Source organism: Lissotriton helveticus, chromosome 2_1 (genome assembly GCF_964261635.1).
Source record: "Lissotriton helveticus chromosome 2_1, aLisHel1.1, whole genome shotgun sequence".
In the NCBI taxonomy this organism is placed as follows: Eukaryota; Metazoa; Chordata; class Amphibia; order Caudata; family Salamandridae; genus Lissotriton; species Lissotriton helveticus.
The window spans coordinates 1,172,398,430-1,172,420,230 of NC_136059.1; the positions used below are offsets into that span (position 1 = coordinate 1,172,398,430).

The 21,801-nt window shown below is 43.1% G+C and overlaps 1 protein-coding gene across 1 annotated transcript in view; it reads left to right on the plus strand.

The window, feature by feature from the left end:
• The first annotated feature begins 1,938 nt into the window (after window positions 1–1,938).
• LOC144820220 (vitamin D-binding protein-like) overlaps window positions 1,939–21,801 on the plus strand; it is a 125,308-nt gene continuing 105,445 nt past the window's right edge. The window contains exons 1-2 of the mRNA XM_078677822.1: window positions 1,939–2,120; window positions 5,517–5,649. Coding sequence (XP_078533948.1) covers window positions 1,939–2,120; window positions 5,517–5,649 — 315 coding nt within the window. The remainder of the gene's footprint in view (window positions 2,121–5,516; window positions 5,650–21,801) is intronic.

Below are 21,801 nucleotides of genomic sequence, written 5' to 3' on the forward strand. Positions count from 1 at the left end.
CCCTACTGACCCCAATGCAGGGCGTCACAGCGCTTTACATCAACACGTGCATATTACATGTACAATAAATTATATACATTTGTAAATGAATGTCCAGGATGTGTTGCATAAAACTGGGGCATTACAAGGTGTAGAAGTCACATATCAACTTCCATAGCCCACTGTGCTATTATCCTCGCAATGCGCTCAAACGAACACATGATAGACCTGCTTAACATATATGTACAGGCTTTAGATCTGATGTCACTTCTTGTGGTGCCACATCCTATAAAGTTGTGGGTTATGATGGCACTTTCTATGATGTCAATTCCTGTAATGTCATTTGGTGGTGTCATGCGCCATGATATAGTGCGCTGTGATGTCACACGCCGTGATGTCACTTGCATACTGCCTAACTGGGTTAGTCTCCCCCACTTCTTTTTTTTTTAGGTCTTGTGCCCTGGCAACACCTAAAAGAAGCCAACCTATCGGCTTGGCCAATGCTTGTTACCAGTATCAGATAAATGACTAACAACAAGGATTTATTAGAGTTGAAAAACATTTTCTCATTTTGAAAGTATGAGTCAAATAAACATTGAAAGGTCTGTGAACGGGACGGTAGTCTTCGAAGTGTCTCAAGCATTTTTTTCTGCAGGCTCCCTGTTACTCACGTATGCTCCTTTTCTCCCCACATCTGTCTGAATCTTTCATTGGCACATCTCACACATCATCTCTTTCCTCTGCAACACTCTCTATTAACTCTCTCATCCATGCACTTCCTTTTGTCTCCTATTCACTACTACTACACACAAAATGTACCCATTCACCAGAAAGCAGTGTTTTGTTTTACTTTCACTGCCAATATTGCCACAGTTGTGTACCTCCTTTACATGCTTTTGCATAGAATCACAATTCCATTTGACACACATGACCTATAATCTGTGTGATTTGCAGAGAGGCCAAGGACTGGATGTGCATGCATTTTGTACTCGTTTTATGAGCCACTGACAGGCAGATTGAGTAACTCACACTGCCTTCAGGCTTAACTTCAGAGCTCCCACTTGTGGCTGATTATAAATACCAACTCACAACCAGAGCTCACTGAGTCCTAGTGACGTCACAGTTCACAGTAAGCGCTATCCAAGATTAATATGCTGCACGAAAAAACTACAAAACCATAACATTGTTGAAACAGCAAACATTTTCGGTGAATGCAGGATTAAGTAAAACATCTCAAATGTAAATAGGAACTGCAACGCTGGCCTAGATTACTTAAGCGGTTTTTACAGCGATTGTTTACCCGGTCTGTGTTTTTTGCCTGTACAGTTTAGGACATTAGGATATCGCCCGAAAGGGACCCGTTTCAATGTCCGTTTTTAATTACTGACTGTTCTGAGACCTGGATTGACTCGGGCCACTTAAAGGCCTGAACACCATCACTTTCAGGGATATGCATAGACTTGCTGGGACTTTTTCGGTGCGTTTTAGGGACGCATACACAGAGGTACACTTAAACCCACACACACTCACGCATATTTTCGCAGTGTTGTATGTATTGTAATGTAAAGAGTGCGCTGTTCACACGTCGTGTTTTTTTTCCCCCTTAGGTGAAGACAGAAGCAGGCAGGTGCCGAGAGATACTCCCACGCACAGCCTCGCGCCCTGCCTGTTCCTGAGGTATCCCGCAGCCAGCGTGCAGCGCTCATTACCAAACGGCGGCTAATCTGTAAGAGTCGGTCACTGCCGCCCTGGCTCGAGGTGCGCTGTGTTTTCGGAAGGCCGGATCAGCGCCTGACTCACGCTGGGCTGTGCATCGTTGGTATTTCTTTTAAATGAACTCATCAGGCGCCTGTGGGGTTCCCGGGACTTTTGACCGATATGTAAAGAATTCGGAAGAAGTGGTGCAAAACGGTGCAAACACCTCATGGTGGAAACAAGGGAACCGCCAGGAAATACAGGATGGGGTCCACGCAGTTTTTGATGCTGGCCAGCCCCCCGAGTCACCTGGTACGTGGCGTAGACCCTGTCATTGAAGGAGCAGAGCTCCGGGGCTTGGAAGGTGTGCCCGCGGGTATCATAAACAAGAGGATCCCTCATAATAAGAGGACTGGCAGATCACGGCCAGTGGATCCCGCGGCTGGGTAGGTGTGTGTCGCGCCGCTTACCTACCACCAGCCTCCGGATCATTGAGAATATTCTAACGGAGCCGCTTTCTCGGCCCGCCGCGTTATAAGGAACGCTTGCGCTGCACCCCCAATCAGCCATCCTCTGCGGCTCATCATTGGTCATTCACAGACTTAGGGATCTAAACTCAAGCCGTGATTGGCGGACTAGGCCATCAGTCCCAAGTAGGCTCTGCCCACTAGAGATCACGTTAGTGTTGTGCAGGCGCGGGTGGATCCAGCTGATCCCAGAGAGTCGGCTTTCGTGATTATCGATTATCAGATCGCTGGTGGAGAATGGACATGAAGAAGAGGATCCACCTGGAACTGAGGAACAGGACGCCACCCGAGGTAATCGATCTTCACGGGGGTGGTAAGGTTATTTGTAGAAGTGGGAAGCCCGTGCTCTGCTACCCTGCGTGATCCCATGTGAACTGCCCCGCAATGGTGCAAGGGGGGCGTGAGGGAAAGAAGCGGGCATGTTCCCGTTACCCGGGACATTCCCTGCTGTCAGGGGTCTTTCTCCCACATGTAAAACTACAGTGGACCAGGAGCCATGTTAAGTTTGTAGGGAGATGCGAGCCATTTCTTTAAATGCGTGGATATTTGCACGAGGAGGGGTTCAGCGGGGAGCGTAGTAAACCGGTTACTTATAAGGTACGGAAAGCAGCCCGCTTCAGTATGCGCTAAACGGAAGGGCGATGAAAACTTTTTGAGCAATGTTAGTGGGGTCAGGAGTGCCGTTGCACGCAGTGTCTGCGCACGAGCCGCAGAGATCTATTATGTCCTGTCAGGTTCTCCTGTCACTGCACCGATTTGCGCGGTATTCCGACCACTCAACAAACAAGACACTGCGTCGCCAATGTGCGAGACCTAACAAGAGCCCGGTGAGGTAAGAGGGAGGAGGGGTGTGTGTGTGTGTGCCTGCGTGTGTGTGTGTGTGTGCGCGTGCGCGCGTGTGTGTGTGTGCTTCCATGAGTGTGAATGTGGAGCAACAGATGTGCCCGGCGCCGGGCTGGACCTGCGCGTCCACAGACCAGAATCGCCGCGCGTGCCCCGGTCTGTCTCCCTTGAGAGGCATCTCGACGACAATAGGTCTCGAGAGCGAGACCTAAAAAATGAACTTACCTTGTCCGCCGTACCACTGCACACCCCTCCCGCCACTGCACGCCTCTCCTCTGTTTGTTGGAAGAACCGGAAGCATCCAGGCTTCCGGACTCTCTCAGCCAATCATGAGGCTGCAGGAGCAGGGCCATAATTGGTCTGAGCATCCTGTTTGGACGCTCAGGCTGGGCATATTCTCCACGGGCCTGTACAACACGGCCCAATGGAGAACATGCCAAGTGAACATGATGGTTCGGCCTGCCCTAGAGGGACGGCCAAACTGTCATGTGCACTTAGAGGACTGCAAACTGCTCCTTCCCTGCTCTGGCGTCATGGAGCCAGCCCTGCCCTGTCTCCCGCATAGCAAAAGAAAATGATAATAATGTCACGTTTTTATCATTTTCTTTTTTGCACTGCTGAAATAGCAGTAGGGTGATGCTCTTCCGCCTTAGCAGAGGAGCCGGCACTGGTCACTGGGCTGGTTATAACTTGAAGTGTGCTTTGGCATTTAATAATATGTGTTACCAAAATCCCAAAGAACCCTTTTAACCAACCTTCACATAATGAAAGATTGATTTGGGCTGCAGGTTACATGTAGTTATTTGCAGTGGAGGATTAACTTGGTGAGCTGCTTTACTAGGATTGCAACTTGTGAACTGCATGTTACACAAGGAACTGTAAACTAAATGCTTTGATTTGGAAAAGGTCTATAGCTAAGTTAAACAGCAGCGGAAATAAGATAAAACTAGGTGACTGACCAAAACACAATACACAGTTCTTATCTACCGCATTGCCTCCACCGTTTTCTTGTCTAATGCTTTGTCTATGTTTGTGGTGATTTTTAGGAGCTTTTATGATGTTGTCCTGTATATAGTCTATCACTCCTCTACAATCAAGAATAATGCATATGAACTTTAACAAAAAAAACAAAAAATCTACTCACAAAATAAATATTTGATCAATAAAATTTACAGAAATGTTCTATCAATCTGGTGATCAGTCCCTTCTATGTGGGCGGTTTCTATTGTGTTTTGGTCAGTCACCTAGTTTTATCTTATTTTCGCTGCTGTTTAACTTAGCTATAGACCTTTTCCAAATCTATTGTACTTCCCTATGTCTAGCAAGTTCATTAATATATAGGGGTCCCCTACTTTCAAAACAAACTAAATGCTTTGACCCATAGAGATGTATTACATGGAATTCAAATAAGTGACCTTTAGGTTACAGACCTGTCTTGTCAGTACTCTACAGTGAACTTTCTGACATCATAGGTATCTGGGGCACGTGTCTTAACTGAGTAAGCCCCTTTAAAATGTTGTCTGATTATGAAAAATTAAATAAGGCATACAACTGCTTTCCTATCACAGTTCCTTGTTGTCAATGTGCTTAGGTGAAGAGTTTAAACAGCAAATTCATATGCACTGACAGATCAGACGCGGGTTTGCATTTACTCCTCTCCTCGTCATCTTGCTCTTGATTCTGCCAACATTCTGCCACCACTCCCACCCTCACCCAAGATGTGGGATCCTGGAGAATTATTTTCCCATTTCCAGCAATGCTTTCGGGTAAAAAGTCTAAATTGATCTCTTCCTATTTTAATGTTCTGAACCCGGGCGTCACTTCAGTAGACATTGACATTTACCATTTGTTCAAAGGTGTCAACCAACATTACATAGGTAGCAAACATGAGACAAGTCCAGGGGAAGCGAGACCACATTGATTCAGACTGAGGCCTTTTGAAGATTCCTTTGCAACAACCTTTATTGAAAGCTCGAAGGCACATCCTGTTGGGAAACCGTCATTACAATGATTTTTTTTTACCATGCAGTACCATTACCACGCATTTGTTAACACACATTTCTCTACAATGCATATGCCTTTACCACGCATAAAGGTAAGTATAAATGTTTGTCTTTGTGTGTTTATGTTTTATCACGTTGTAATGCCATACAACCTATTTAGGTTATTAACTTGTGCAAACAGTCATCTATTGACACTAGCAAAAATGAACAGCAGGCTAACTTTTAAAGGATCAAATCAAACTAGTGACTTCAGAGGTGTTGAAAAGTAGCCCCGTGAGGTGTGAACCGCAAGACAGACAGCGATCAATACCCCATGGCTGCCCTTAAGCGTTAATTTTTAAGGTTTTACCAATTTACAATTGCATAAACATTTGTAGGATACTGGCTTTAGTTTATATTTTATTTTGTAAGTTGAAGTAGTCTGTTGACTGTGTTCTGGATTCACAACATTCCTTTGTATCCTTTTCAGTGCTCTGGTGTTTTATGCTCAGCGTCTACCAACCTCCTCATTTGGTGACATAACAAGACTGGTGACCACTCTGTTGACCTTCTCTTCCAACTGCTGTTTGTATGGTGCAGGGGCTGAATGCTTTCAGGATAAGGTAACCACCATGCATTAGTTTCATCTACTCATGTGCTTGTGCTGTATGCAAATCACTGATTATAAGGAAGTGGCACAATTACATACCTCTTCCTTACTAAATCTTTCCACAAGGGTGATTCCCATTCCTGCATTGAGATGGAGTTCAAGGGATAATCACAACAATTGTGTTTCATTACCATGCATTCTAATCTTGCTGTAATTCTTTCTCAATTTGCTCCATGAAACTTACACCCTGTGTCAGCTTCTCTTCCCCTCATTACTCCACCACAGACTGTAATTCCACGACTTCCTGAGATGACCAGATTGAGTTATTTTATAGTTAGAGTAGAAACCTATCCATGTATGCATAGAAACCTTTCCACAAACCGCTATTCTGCCCGCTTTTGATTAGGAAGCGCAATGTCTTTAGGATCTGTTGCCTCACCCAAAAGGCTCTGATGGGTGGAGTCCCCCCATACCTAATAGACAAACTGCAGTACTACTGTCCTTCACGAATACTTGGATCAAGTGATAAGGCGCTCCTGACCGTTCCCCCACATTCATACCACCAGATGCGGGGGTAGAGCCTTTTATTTTACCCTGCCATCTATTTTCAATAAACTTCTGCATCATCTCTTTTCCTGCTCTGATTTCTCCACATTTAAAAAAAACTCCGGAAGACCTGGCTGTTTCGGGAAGTGGTGGGGCTTCTAAGCTGATGTAGCACCAAGATGTATCTTTGGGTATGATTTGTGTGCTATATTTTGTATTTGTATTTGTATTTGAGTTTGTAGAGCGCATAAATCACCCGTAGGTCTCATAGCGCAAGTGTATATATCAAGTGGATATAACATAACATACCATGAGTTTAAATCTGAAACATTCCTCTACTCATGCCATTCTAAAGTCAAGTTGGCTCCATTTCCTAAAGAATGCCTTATTCCAGTCTATTTTTTCTTAAAGTAATCACTGTAATCAGGAAATTAATTCAATTGAGGGAACACCCTAGAGTGTAAAATGGTATCCATGGTGACATGAAACCAAAATAGTAATCTTGTACCTTCATGGTTGGCCTTATCTTTGGTGCCACTAAGTACAACTGCTTGCACTATTTAGTATTTTGTAGTTATTGCTTTCATAAGTTTAAAGCTATGTAGCAGCAACACGGAACCGTTATTTTCGATTTTTTGGGACATAAATATCAGCAATTCCTCTTCTCCACTGGGTCATAACATGTGAAATTAAGAACTGGAGCAGCATAATTTAGTGCATCATACATTTATGCATCAAATATTCATCTATCAAATAAAATATGAATGAGTATGAAAATGTACTAATCATAGTGTTAGCAAGTGGCTATATTTACTCATAGCTGAAGCCCCTTTTAATTAATTGAATTATAGTTAAGGTGCAGCTTATACTAACTGACTTCACTTAACTGCCATTTTCTCTCCTAACGTTAGCACGATTCTGTCTAGGTCTTAAGCCTCACCATATTCTTATTAGGTTCCTCGTATTCAGAATTAAATGTTCCTATTGAGTTGTGCCCATGTTTTATTTCAATTTCAGGTGACCTATCTACTTCGCTAGTTAGAATAAGCTTTTGTTTATGCTGAGAACTGATTGATTAGGGAACAGTAATTGGAATGGCTGTGTACTTGCGAAGCATAGGGATGGGGGAGAGTCTCCTGTAGCAGTCAGACCAGACTGGTGCTACTTTGAAGGCCATACAGCTGTGTGCTGCTTTGTTTGGTGATGGGTACGTGAGGAATTTCCCTGCTCCCTGGAGATGCTGTTCCCCATTTGGTCCAACCAGAGGGTTTTTGGGGGACAAAGCTTCCAGAACTTTTTACTGTGTATTAATTGTGTGACTCTTAGTATAGTTTGAACAGCAAGACACACAAGATGATGGACGGAATGTTGCACAATGGCAAAACATTCACCCCCAAGCCACCCCAGTTCAGACATGGCCATATGCAAATCAGTCTTGACCATGTGCCTCATAGGAACAGTCCAGCCCAAACTGCCATGCCATGTCTTCCCTGGACTGGAATCAAGCATCCTAGGACCGGTTTCTGGCTATCAGCCGTCTTCAGCCAGGATAGCTGGAGCTCTTTTGTGACATACTCTAAGACTTTATAAAAACAAACCTACTATAAGAAATTACTGGTGTCAACCTTTGCAATTCTTCCACATTAAGTACCATAAAACTGTGCATTGACACTCTGAATTATCACTCTGAACGTGTGCCCAGGACTTACTTTCAATGCTTTATTATGATTAGGGAAGTTCCTTTATGGAACCAATCTTTTTTCTGTTTTGTGCCTCGCGTTTGGTTATATTTTGCATCTTTTTAATAATATACAGATGGCATGATCAAATTGATATGCATGTATATTTGATAACTTGATTTACAGATTGATTGATTTGTAACTTTGACTAAAATTGTTAATAAACCTTCAGGGTTTGGACACCACCCTGTATGTCGTTTTGTGGAGTCTCATTGGTTTCACTGTAATAGACATTCTGTGCTGATGCCAGCTACTTTCATACACCTCCAGCTGACTGACAATCAAGGGTTGATATGACCAGTAGCACAATCTGATAGATGAAAAAACTAAAGTATTGAGGTACAAGAAAGGGGGCTGGATCAGAAAAGTATGTACATAATGTGGTACATTTCTTTTAACCTTAAAGGAGGTACAGCAAAACACGTGTAGGATATAGTTGTGTTTTCTTACTGACTGATTTCTTACAAAAGAATGTATAAGAAGTGATTTTTTTGACTTGACCGATTTACAATCATTAAGACTTGCAAACATCCTGATTTTGTTGCAGATTTATGGACACGGTAGCCGCTATAAAGTTTTATATCATGTATAAAAAATGAATATGAAATTGTGGCTTATAATTTAAAATTCCCTCCTTTTTGGTAAATAAAAAATCATCAAATTAAAATACACCATGGGGTACTCTTACTAGGAGGATTTAGCATCGGCCTACCAGCTCTGCTTCCCAAAAAACATTTCCATGGTTGTTTAGATATAGTGTTAGTTGATATTCGGAAGTTAATGTATTTCCAGATTGATATTTTCGGTATTGGTATTGTGTTATGCAGCCATTTTTAGTTTATGACCTATAGTTAGAAATCAATTACGCTCTGCATGCCTCTGCTATTAGAAGTGAATAGTGTTCAATGTATAACTTGTGTGCATGATGCTGGATAATGTTGCTGTTACAAATGGCATCTCTGGTTGGCTAAGGCTTGCGCTGAAGCCAGGCAGAGACCACCACTCTAGTCAGGGCAAGGGAGTTACATGCCAAAGATAACCCCTGCTCACCCCCTTGGTCGCTTGGCACGAGCAATCAGACTTATCCCGGAGGCAATGTGTAAAGCGTTTGCGCAACACACACACACACAGCAGCAACACACTAGGCACACCAGAAAAGGAACTCCACACAAGGTTATATATAAAAATAGCCTTTGTATTATAATAAACACATTAGATCATAATTACACAATGTACACTGTGCCCAAGGGCACCAGGCAGTATTTACAGGGGATTATTTACACATGACAGGGCCAACTGGGCCACTGTCAAAACCAGAGCAAATCGCAAATTGTAAATGTAGCACAAATAGTAAACATAAATAACACACAACCAGTTACTACTGGTAAAGACCTGACCTCAGAATTATCCTCGCATTAGGCCTAGAAAATATTATGCAATAATCTCCTAAGCATAAGCCTAACCACCTGAGGCAACAATTAGCATGAACACTGTGTGCACCAATCATCAGCATGAACACATTATGTAACTTTGTAGGGCCGGATGCTCTACCAATCTTCCCCCCAAAATGATCCCAGGCCAACGGGCCTTACACCGGGGCTCAAATGTCCAACGTCCAGAATGTCAGGGCCTCTCCAATGACCCCCTGGCTACCTGGGTAGCAACCACAAAGTGCCCCTGCGCAGGAGCGGGGGGGGGGGTGCACCTCACCCCTTTCTTAGCATAAGACCAGAAATGCCCCCCAATGTTACAGCTGCCTGCGCTCTTGCAGGGCAGCTGGGAATGGCACTGGCACCTCTGTGCCAGGTGAGCCCCACTCTGAGGCTCTGTAAATAACTTTGTCCCATGTTGCAGCTGCCCCCTGTCAAGCGGGGCAGCTGTGGCAGCAACGGGCACCACCAATGTGCCCCAAACTGCACCAGCACTGCCTGTGTGAGCCCCACTGGGCTCTTTAACACAGAAAAACAAGGCTGCCTCCTGATCGGCTCCAGTCACCGGGACCTTGCAGGCTCCTCTCCGCTTCTCCGGACTCCCCTGTCAGGCGGGGTTCAGTCGCACGTGAGGTCCCCAGTGTGGCCGCAATCTTCTCAGCAGCGTCCAGTGAGCCTGCGGGGCTCCTACCTCACTTTTTCATCACTCTGGACTTCCTCACTGACGGAGGCGGGGTAGGCTCCCGCCCTCCGTTTAGACTCCTGGCTTCCTCTCCACAGCCGCAGGCAAGGCTCCTCCCACAGTCAGGTTGACTCGGGTAGGACGTCCGGCCGGAAACTTCGTCTTCTCGGCCCCGCCTTCCACCAGGCCGCTGCGGTGACTTTTCTTCTGTGCCACAGTGCGGGGTGGGCACCCGCCTCATAACAAAGGCAAAGAGCGGGGTGGGCACCCGCTTTCTTCAGATCTGGGCAGCTCTTCCAGGCGCTGGCAATGCGGGGCGGGCTCCCGCTCGTATATGCATACCAGAGCGGGGGGGCACCCGCTCGATAATAAAGCATAAATTGGCGGCAGAAATGCGGGGTAGGCTCCCACTCCTTCAAATAAGCACACAAGCGGGGTGGACACCCGCTATTTTGAGATGCATAATGCAGGGTAATTCCCAGGCAGCAGCCCAGAGCTGCAAATGAAAAATAGAAGCACTCTCTAAGCGCTAGGGCAAGGTCTCCAGCCCTCTCCCCAATACAGGGAAAGCAGGCCCAGAGATAAAGTCCAAAAGTCCACGGAAAGCCCTTCAGGAGAAAGGGGTCAAAGACTGGGCCCAGGCAGGCCAGCTCTCAGGGCCCTCCAACAGGGAGGCAGTCCCTAGTGGCGGTTCCTCCTGGAGCCCAGCAGCAGCAGCAGGCCCCCCTCAAGTCAGGAATAGCACAACAGAGAACAATTTAATGGGGTCACAGCTCCTACATTTATACACCCTTTTCCTTTGTGTCACAGCACAGGGTTTGGGGATACCAGTTAGAACTGGTTTGTTGGAGCTTAGGAGCACTTTGTTTTGCTCAGCTCCTCTCTGCTTTGTCAGGTGGGGGCTCAGGGATAAGACGCACCACAGGGGGCAGAGCCGACATTGTGGAGGGAAGGCACAGCCCTATTCAGGTCCTCTAAGAATCCACATTAAACACTAAATTGTACCTGTTATTTACTGTTCTCTCCAACCTTTCATGCTCTATTCATGGAACAGCATGGAAAGGGGTGGCATGCGGAAAGTGGAATCATAGTAAAGAAGATTACTGGTAAGTATTCTGAACATTCTGTTGTCTCTGGATGTAGTGGTTGTGTTGCAATGAATCTGGCACCAAGCAGGATCACCTGAACTTTGGTTTCTTGTTTGATACTTTGTCATTATTGGCACTTTTGCTAAAAAGCATTGCCTTGAAAAGGGCTGCAGGCACTGTTTTAATATACTCCCACGCAAAAATCGAAAGCGGTATCAAGGGTCTCATTAAGGACAGTAAATATTTAGATAAACAGCACAAAGCAGCAGCTGTAACATTTGGAAGTTACTGACGTGGCTGAGGGCAAGGCTGAACATCCTCACCTGAGGTAGCTGTCCAATCACAGTGTATAACCACAAGCCAAAACTATGAGATTTAACGTCCAAAATAAATTAGCAGAATGTGATGGGCTACCACTCTCAACAACGTAAGTTACTGATGACACAAACACAAATGGAAAACATAAAGTTAAGTTCCATGAAAGTTGGGAATATTTAGTGGATTTATATTTGTCTAGGACTGAAGGTGTTTAAGCAACAAATATGCACAATATGAACTGAACAAAATTAATTAATAACAATTAGAAACAATTGATCAAAGTCTGTTGATTGGCACTAAAATTAGTCCTCTAGGTCCCAGGTTTTCACTCCCTGTTTCCCAACTCCCTCCTATTTATTTTATTTAAGAAGTTTTATATAGCGCTTGCCTGACCCGAGGGTATCGGAGTGCTTTACAACAGTTATGATATAGAGAATCACAAAATACAGAGGTGTAGGTCAATTACCGGGGAGTTCTGTAATGCGGCTTGTGGGCATAGAGTTGCATCTGTGAGAGGAAACTGTTTCACCACTCTGGCTGCTTCTATTGATTCCATAGGGCCCGGTCGAGGAACAGGGCTTTGAGCCTGCTTTCGAATTTTGGAAAGGAGGTACTAGTTCTGATGTGGGGAGGAATAGAGTTCCTCTTTTTGGGTGCGCTCCCGGCAAAGGATCGAGATGCAGTTTTTTGTTTCCGCGTTTTCAGCGGGATGAGTAGAAGAGAGTTCGAGTTTCTGAGGTTCCTGGTCTGACTGTGTTTTTTTAGTTTGCCTGCTAATTATTCGGGTTTGCCGGTGTGCAAGGCTTTGTGTGTGAGGCAGGCTGTTCTGAAGATAGCCTGCATTTCCACTGGGAGCCATTTAAGTTCTCTGAGTGCCGGAGAAATGCGATCAAATTTCTTGATTCCGGTGACCATTCTGGCAACCACGTTGAGCGTTGTTTTGATGGCTTACATCAATGCTTTTAGTCTTACATTTTCTTTTTTACACATGGCCTTTGAGAAAGCTTTAGCTGTCTTACTAGATTATTGTTTTTACAAAAACGTCATATACAATATTCATAATAGAGGTGCTTGGTCAACGGGCTTCATCCATAGGTCTTTTTGATTGTCATTGACATTTTGTTTCCGCTCTCCACAGTATACTGCATGGGGAAATTAGTCATCCACTTAACTTCATGGCACTATACAAAAGCTTGTGCACATTGTTTACATCTGCCTAAAAATACTTCCTTATTGTTCAGTAACAAAGTTGCTATCAAGTGAACTTTTTTATATTACCTTTAAATAATGACCATTTAGTCTGCAGGTAAAATGTCCAGTTAGACTGCTATTTATTTCCCATCTCCTTCTAAAGTTGGTGTTATAAAGTGACACTGAAACTTTGCAGCAGCCTATGAGTTTAGTTCTACACTAGGTGGTGATTTATACTTGTCTTTTGCACAAGTAATAAAAAATCATGCATAGCACAACAGAAAGGATCGTTATTTCAAAGCCGTCAATAGTAAAACAGCCACATCAGTGAATGTTTTTTAAATTAAAGCTTTTAATTGCAAACTTATGGCAGCCACATTCAGGTGAAGGCGTATTTTCTGTTTATTTTTGTGTTGCATGCGTGTAATAAAAATTGCAAAACATTCACCATCCTATCAGCTTGTCTTTGCCAATGCTTGTTTGTCCCTATGTGTATTATTTCTTTCCCCCCACATTCTCTGTCCTCCTCCTTTTCCATGCATACATCCCCTTCCTTTTGAGCTAAGAACTGTCCTTAATCTGACTGCAGACGAAGCAAAAAGGTTTGGGTCCTATCACTACCTGGCCTGGACCACTCTAATTTGCAAAACAAAAATATGACCAGATAGGTTATTTCTACAATCTAACCGCACACCTAGCAAAATAATTCTAAGTGGGCACAATTTTCATTTAATCATTTTTACTTTTTTATATTTCAGAACATTTCATCATATCCAAAATACAACACTGCTATAACACTTTTGACACAATTATTACAAAGATATTTACAGTTCAAAAGGAAAAACATAATAGTACAACAAATGACAAAACATCTGCATTTAGACACCATATGCAAAGTGAAATGCCTCCTACTATTTAGTTCAGAGGGCACCAGTCCTTATGTGAAATATACATAAACAAGAGGACCACCAACATTCAAACAGAGCCTGCTTGTTTACTGTGCTGAAGACCATCAATCAAGGAGGGTCAGATTAACAGGGGGATATAAATCCTATGAGTCAATCCCTGTAGTGTCCATAACTTTTCTTGCTTCAGCACAGGGCCAACGCGTTTCGAACCCAAAGCTACTTGAAGGTTCTCATCAGGACGTGGACTGGAATGGGCCTTCAATATGAAACACAAAATACAAACAAAGGGGAAAAGGTGTCAGTAACTCTGGACCTAATGTTTCAATAATTCTCTCTAAGAATCCACATTAAACACTAAATTGTACCTGTTATTTACTGTTCTCTCCAACCTTTCATGTTCTATTCATGGAACAGCATGGAAACTCAGTGAATAAATAAACACGTGTATTGTGGAATCCTCAGCATACATGATAGAGACGTATGTATACCCACTAGTAAATCTGTAATGTATAAATGCCTACCTCGCATTGTGTGAGGTACAAATTTGCATTCCCTAATCAATCAGTTTCGAAAGAGTGATCAACTGGCTACAGTGCAAAACTTTCCTGAAGCTCTGGTGAAACAGGAATCTTTACCTTAGATCATACTGTGATGTATTCCTATAGGTTCTGTATCGATCCCCCTATTCCTGACCCTGTTCTGGTTAACAAGTTAACTAGCAGCCATCCCATGATGCAGAAACCGTTATCTGATGAAGCCACACCACGGCACAGGAACGTGTTATCTGATTAGGTCATAACGCTTGCCATCTAATTAGACAAGCGATATTCCTCCAGCCCCTGATAAGGCATACGGAGTTCTCAAAACAAATCAAACCTATGACAACCTGGGAAAAACCCTGCGGCCATTGTTTTGATTTCACCGAGAACTTCAGCAAAAGAATGTGCTAACGACCAGCTCGTATGACATCCTTATTGACGTATCTATGTCCATCCTTACGTCAATCTCGGCACCTTACAGGTATAAATATTACCGGTATTGCCTTAAGCAAACACACGCGGTGGTGACGAGATCGGAGCAGCCGGACTTGCCGAAGCCCAGAGCAGAGCAGACCCCGCTGGCGCAGCCCCGCCTTCCTGACGCGCTGAGAACGAGACGCTGCTTTCTCCTGCCGAGAAATCCAGCTCCGGCGCTTCTGGGTAGCCCTCGCAGGCAGCCTGGAATATCGAGACCAGAGACGAGAGATACCATCCCTCATTCATCCTAAATTCCAGGTACAGAACTGAATAACCCCTTGCAGAGAATTCTTGAGTCAGTCACTTGGCAAAACTAACTTAACTTAAACTGCTACTTTCTATTCCCGCCCACGTATTAGGCTTAGGTCAGGTACACTGGGGTAGGCGTAGTTAGAAACACCAGTTGAGTACGATTAGTCAAATGTATATGTGTATGTATCTATTTTATCCATTTTAAAACACCTTATGGCTTAGAAACCATATAAATGTTTTTACAGTATTATTTTATACTTCTGCTTTTATTGTATGCACTTTACTTAACCATAAGTATTGCGATAATATCGATCCATTTCTCTTGTATGAGAAAAGAGACTGATCAATAAATACCATCTTTTATTGAACACGCCCGTCTCTTCCTTTTCTCTACAATCTGGTGAGACTAAGAATGCACGTACTGACTGAGTAAAATAAGCTGTCTTTTGTTTTCACACGACTCTAGAGATACACTCTTGATTAGGGGAGAGCAAAGTTGTCATGTTCTATGGTTGTCAGAAACTAAATCCCTTCTTGTCTATCCAGGGAGGTGCAACTCCTCCTTGCCTATTCGAGAAAGTTTCTAGTGAACTCTGAGCTAGCTGGCAAACCCAAAACTTTAAGTCTAATATCGACAGTAGAAGACCTAGTTAACGTCTGGTCTAGGCCTATACTATTGAAGGTATTATTCCAATGCGCAGAGCCTATTGGGATAATAGGAACTACACTACATGGCGCCCAACGTTTGGAAAAGCGATAAAACTAACGCAAGACATTAGAGTAACTCAGTCGTGCTTTTTCACTCAGACCCCTTTTTTCCCATAATACTCCAAAGACGTCTGGAGTGGGTGAAAGGTCATATCCGCCAAACCTCGCAGGAGGAAACTCCTATGTATGGTTCTTGGTTTAGTCAACGTTGAAGGATACACTGTTCCAAAATATTGTGCATCTAATCTTTGTTTCCATAAGAAACCTGATCTGCAAACAAACGCAATAACCTTCTGGACAGTACAATGTCAGACAGTGAAGGAGAAAGAGAGGCAGCTAGAATAGCAGCTGAACTCGTAGCAGCTGATAATGCTATGCAAGAAACAGACCCGAATATAATACTCATCGCGGTCAACATAAGAAAATCTATAACTTTAAAACTTATAGAAAATGGACTGACACCTAGAGGTGGCACAGTCACATTCGTAATAGAGGCACACGAATATCGGCAGACAGAGGTATTCTATTCATGGATACACTTTCCAGCAGCAAACGCTGTAACAAAGGTCTTCCACTATTACAAAACAGAGGAACCTCCTAATGAGTACACTCCTTTCGAGGAGGTGGAAGTACCACTTAAATTTCAAGAGCACCTGCTCTTGTTTAATGGCGCCCTAAAACATAATAATCACATCACCAGGCTCGTTCCATTAGGTAGACCAGGAGCAACGTGGCTGGTCCTAGCCGGATACACACCACATCCAGACATCGATGGGATGTCTGCAGCAAACCTTTTAATACAACTAAAACAATTAATAAAAGTACATAGACAATTAGTCCAATATGTAATGCGGACTTCAACAATCCAACCAGCAATTAAAATTCCACAGCTGACCCCTCATCAGGGGAACACAAATAAAATTACACCACAGAACATACAATCCTGCCTGGGTAAAGTACCAGCTAAACGGGAACAAATACCATTCTGGTTAGCACAAAAAATCACCCAAATAGAGGCGGTGTTTCCAGACACCACCCCGTTAGAAAAACACAGGATTCTGACTATCTGTCTTCCAATGGCAATCGCACCACACGTGGAGGACTGTGACACTTGGGGTACAGTCTTTGCTTCCATTTACACAAAAACGCATGGCGTTCCATCCATCTCGGTAATACCAGATGTGCTAAAACAAATTCAAGATGAATACGGTCCAGAACCCGCTTTAACTCTTGGTATGAAATTACTGAAAGACTTCAAGCAGGTCTCGGCTATATTACTAGCCAATATAAAGGGAGAAGCAGCAAACGTGGCGATCCGCCAAAGGTTAAAAGAAACAGATATAGCAGACCAACCAGCTGAAATTGCCAGAATTATAGAAAAATTCTATGAGGAACTAGGTAGAGATAGTTTAGGTGGAATACCAGTAAAACCACAACTGATTGAAAGTCCTGAAAAAATATTTTTTAATAATAATTTAACATCACAAAAAAAGAGCTGGGATGGAAACAAACAATCCAATCCTAAAGAAAAGAAATTCCAGTCCAGAGGAAGGTCTCCTAGGCGGAGAGAAAGATCTCCGAACCAAAGACACAGGTCTCCCCAAAGTGAGCCCTCTGGGAAAAGATACAACCTTAGAAATAGGGATAATATAAAGAAACCTGATAGATATCAAGAAATTGATACACGCCCCTCTCAATCTTTTCAGACTTCCTCGCAGAAATCGGAAAGAAGAGGACGATCAGAACAAAGAGAAGAGCACGCCAAGTCCAAAGACAAGGAACCTGCTCATCTAAAAAAGAAATTACAATTTCCAAAAAAGAAGGTAGCCAGTATTAAAGTAGTTAACAATGCCGAGAATACTGAGGACACAACTGAAAAACGGAGAATAGGCTCAGACAATGCTAGACAGCGCAGCAGAAGTGAGCATAGCTCGCAAAGTCCTTATGAATCATCTGGAGACAGTGGACACGAATGAATATCTTCAAGTGGAAACTGCAGACACCAGAGTTAGCAAACCCCACAAAATATATGAAATAACTTTACGTATAGAAGGGGATAAGACTAGAAAAATAAGGGGACTATTTTGGGATAATCTCTCCAAGGGCTATGACATCCTTCTAGCTGAAAAAGACCGGCCACCAGAGTTTGTCAGGGACTGCCCTCATGGCGAAGAAATAATTATGCCTGCCTTCTCAAATCATATCCCAATTCATAAAAAATATACATTTGCAAGAAAGTGGGCAGTAGCTCAAGCTCCTGCTTTATATAAAAATCATGTAGGATGGGATGAGGACTCTCCTCCTCACAAAATCCAGTTAAAATCACAACCTACTGCACAGAGACAGTATCCAATTAAGCAAGAAGCTAAAAAACAGGTAAAAGAAATCCTAGATCAACTAGAATACCAGGGGGTGATTGAAACTTGCACCTCACAAATGAACAACCCTTTGTTTCCGGTCTCCAAACCAGACAATTCATATCGTCTAGTTTTGGATTACAGACACCTTAACTCATGTTGCAAAACTTTTGTAGTGCAAAACTCACATAGTGCTGCACTAATGAATAACATAGTGCGCAAAAAATACAAAACAACATTAGACATCTCTAATGGATTCTTTTGTCAAAATATAGCACCAGAGAGCAGATATTTGTCCGCGTTCTCAATAAATGGCACTCAAAAACAATTCTGTTGGTTAGCCCAGAGGTACAAGAACAGCCCAGGAGTATTCTCAGCGAGAGTAACAGAATTACTACAAACATATGATGACGAAGCGTTATCTTATGTCGACGACATATACTTAACAGATGATGACTTGGATACTCACTTGAAGAGAGTGAACACCATAATACTTGGGTTCGCAGCAGAGGGTTACAAATTCAACTTTAAAAAATCTAGAATTGCCCATCTAACAGTCCTGTTCTTAGGATATGAATTATCAAGTGAAGGCAAAAGCCTGGCTGACAATTTCCTAGAGAAATGTGCCGTACTCCAAGCACCTAGAACACTAAAAAACCTACAGTCAATTCTAGGCTTCCTAAATTTCGGAAGAACATACATTGCAAATTACGCAGAAAGGGTCGAACCCCTTTATGATCTAATAAAACCAGATTTTAAAAGAACCAATTGGACTCAAATACACACAGAAATTTTGAGATCCTTACAAACAGACATGTTAATTAAAACAAAATTAGAAACACGTGATAACACACGCAATCTTGTGATTCGAGTCATCCCAGGAAGATGCGGATTCACATACCTGACCTCTAATGAGGGAGAAAAGGTACCAATTGCATTCAAATCACACTTATACACTAAAGCTGAAATGAAATTTAGCCCAACTGAAAAAATTCTTACTGCAACACAGACAGCTATAGCAAAAGAACGAGCCCTGGCACAAGGTAAACGAATAATAATCGTGACACCGATACCAGCCTTGGAGGCGGTAACAAAGGCAAGCATTCCGAATGCTAAAGCACTACATCCAAGGTGGATACAGTGGGCTAATTCTCTTGCTGCAACAGACGTGGTATATGAATTTGATCCCAATTTAAAAACACAAGAATTTCTCCAATACGAATTCGAATGTCCTCCGCCGACCGAAATTCTGCCTCTAGATCATTACGGCTGTATAATATATACAGACGGATCAGCACAACCCGCAGTGGGGGGGTAAACAAGCTTACAGTGCTGCGTGCGCGATTGTTAAAGGTCGCTGGCACGAAGGGAAGTTTAAACCAGCGGTCACTAAAACACAATCTCTAGGAGATTGTACAGCTCAGCGAGCTGAACTACTGGCATTCAAGATGGCGCTTGAAAATACCGATCGAGAATTCCCCACACTCATAGTGTGCGATTCGTATTATTGCGTTCAGTCTTACAATGAATACTTGCAGATCTGGCTTCAGAATGGTTTTAAGGATGGAAAGGGAGGCACAATCAAGCATAAAATGCTTTGGGAACAAGTAGCTCTTTTACAAAAAGAACTACCAAAGACTCACGTGATACATACACTGAGTCATCAACGTGATGGCGTTCACGTTGCAGGGAATTTATTGGCTGATGAGGCCGCGAAGGCAGCTGTGCAAACGGCTTCCGTAGCTGCCATCACACGGTCGAAAACAAAAATAGACAGCGAGATATTACAGGCTGTCAGCACTACAGAAAAGGATTCGATAGAAACACTCCCGAAAGGCTTTCCAGTAAAATACTCATACATAACTGATGCAAACAATGTTCCTTTTGCTCGAATCCCTGGAGTGGGGGATAGGGCGATTCCAAACATGGAACATAGGTTAGGACTAATAATAGCGGCACACGAAGGGCTTGCTTCTATACATGCTGGCGTCTCAGCCACAGTATCATTATTAAAACAGAGATACTGGAGGCCACAAATGAGAAGACAAACAAGGAACTATGTTTTAGAATGTGAAATATGTCAAAGAATGAAAGTATCAACGGTGAGACGACCAGCGCAGACGCCCCTTCTAATCTCAGATAAACCATTAGCCTGTGTTTATCTGGACCACTGTGGACCCTTACAAAGGGATGGTAACTATAAATATATCCTGGTCGCAGTGGATTGATGCACGAGATTCATATGGATGTGGCCCCAGCGCTCGGCTGACGCCAGAACTGTTATAAAAGATTTGCGAGTCTTTATTGGCACATACGCAATTGGCATGCTGCATTCTGACCAGGGTCCTGCTTTTAGCTCTCGAGCTTATAAGGAGGCCATGACCAGCATGGGCATTGCATTGCGGTACTCTTGTCCATTTCACCCTGAGGGGAACGGAATTGTAGAAAGAAAAAACCGTGACATAAAGCAATCTATAACAGCAAAGGTATTAGGTTCGGGAGCTGGGTGGGTCAAACATCTAATAAGTGTCCAACGTAGTCTAAATAACCTGCCAAGAAATTCTCTGAAGGGATTCAGTCCGTACGAATTATTGTTTGGAACTAGGATGTTAGTCTTATATCTCGACAGTCAGACTTCAGTGGTAAAGGAAAAAAGCTTTGATATCAAAGATCGTTTGGCTATTTTGCAGGACTTAAACAAAACAAGAAAAGACCTGAGCAACATAAAGTTGAAACAGCAGCCAACAACCACTGAAGAACCACCACCTGTCCCAGCAAGACCTGTCTGGATTCCAAAAGTCGGGGATCTAGTCAGAGAAAAGATCGCGGTAAAGAAGGAATTTGGGCCTTCTTACAGAAAAGCAGTTCCTGTCTTGTCTATCAACGGGACAAGATCAGTTGTACTACCGCCGCTTGCTGGTAAAAAGGAGAACCGAGTTGTATCCATCGACCTGGTAAAACCACAATCATGTGGCCGATAACAAACAGTAGGCCAAGTGGACTCCCGATAAGTAGTAGAACACCAAGGTTTGCTACCAATACAGAGGTCCTAACTAAGAGGCTAATCACATTCGAAACGCCTACAGAAGAACAACAAGGACTGTGCAACAATGCAATGGAACTTAAACCTCTGAAAACCCAAATAAAAACATTTAGTAGAGACACACCAACCTACAATGAAGTAACAAACGAATATGCAAGAAACAGTAATCCTGAAGCAATTGGAACAATTGACAGAACTGCATCCGGCTACTTCATAAACTTCGATGATTCCTCTGAAGACCTAAGTGAATCAAAAACACAGCCATCAACAAAAACCTTTAAAGATAAAGCTAAAGAACTTTTGAAACAACTGAAAGAAACATATCTAATTTCTCCATGGATTGAATTTTGGGTGGGTTTTGGTGCATTTATCCTCATACTTTGGCTCATCATGGTACTAACTTTGGGACGCTTCATTGAGGGAAAATATGCTAAAATGGACACAGCAAGTCAGAAAATCAACTTGATCCTCAAACCACACACATCTTCACACGTCGAGAAAAGAGAACTTTCTTCAGTCAACTTCACAGCCAATCCTATACCGGGTGGGGTAGCATGGGACAATACTGACTACGAAATTTATGGTCCGGTTGAAATCCTGAAATATCCACACCAAATCAAGATCTCGTTAAGTGACTTTGTAAAACCAAGCTCATTTGCTGATGATTGGGACTTTGAAAGTGTAAATAATATGATGTCTGACCTAGTGTTGTCTGCTAAATTTACCAAACAAGATTATTTGCAGGGTTCGACTAATTATGATAGTATGTACTGTTACAACCACTATGGTAACCATTTTCTACATAAATCTGCACAACCTAGAAATGTTTTAAATTATAATCAATGGGAACATTGTGCAACCCCTCCAAAAGGAAGCTCAAGAACCTT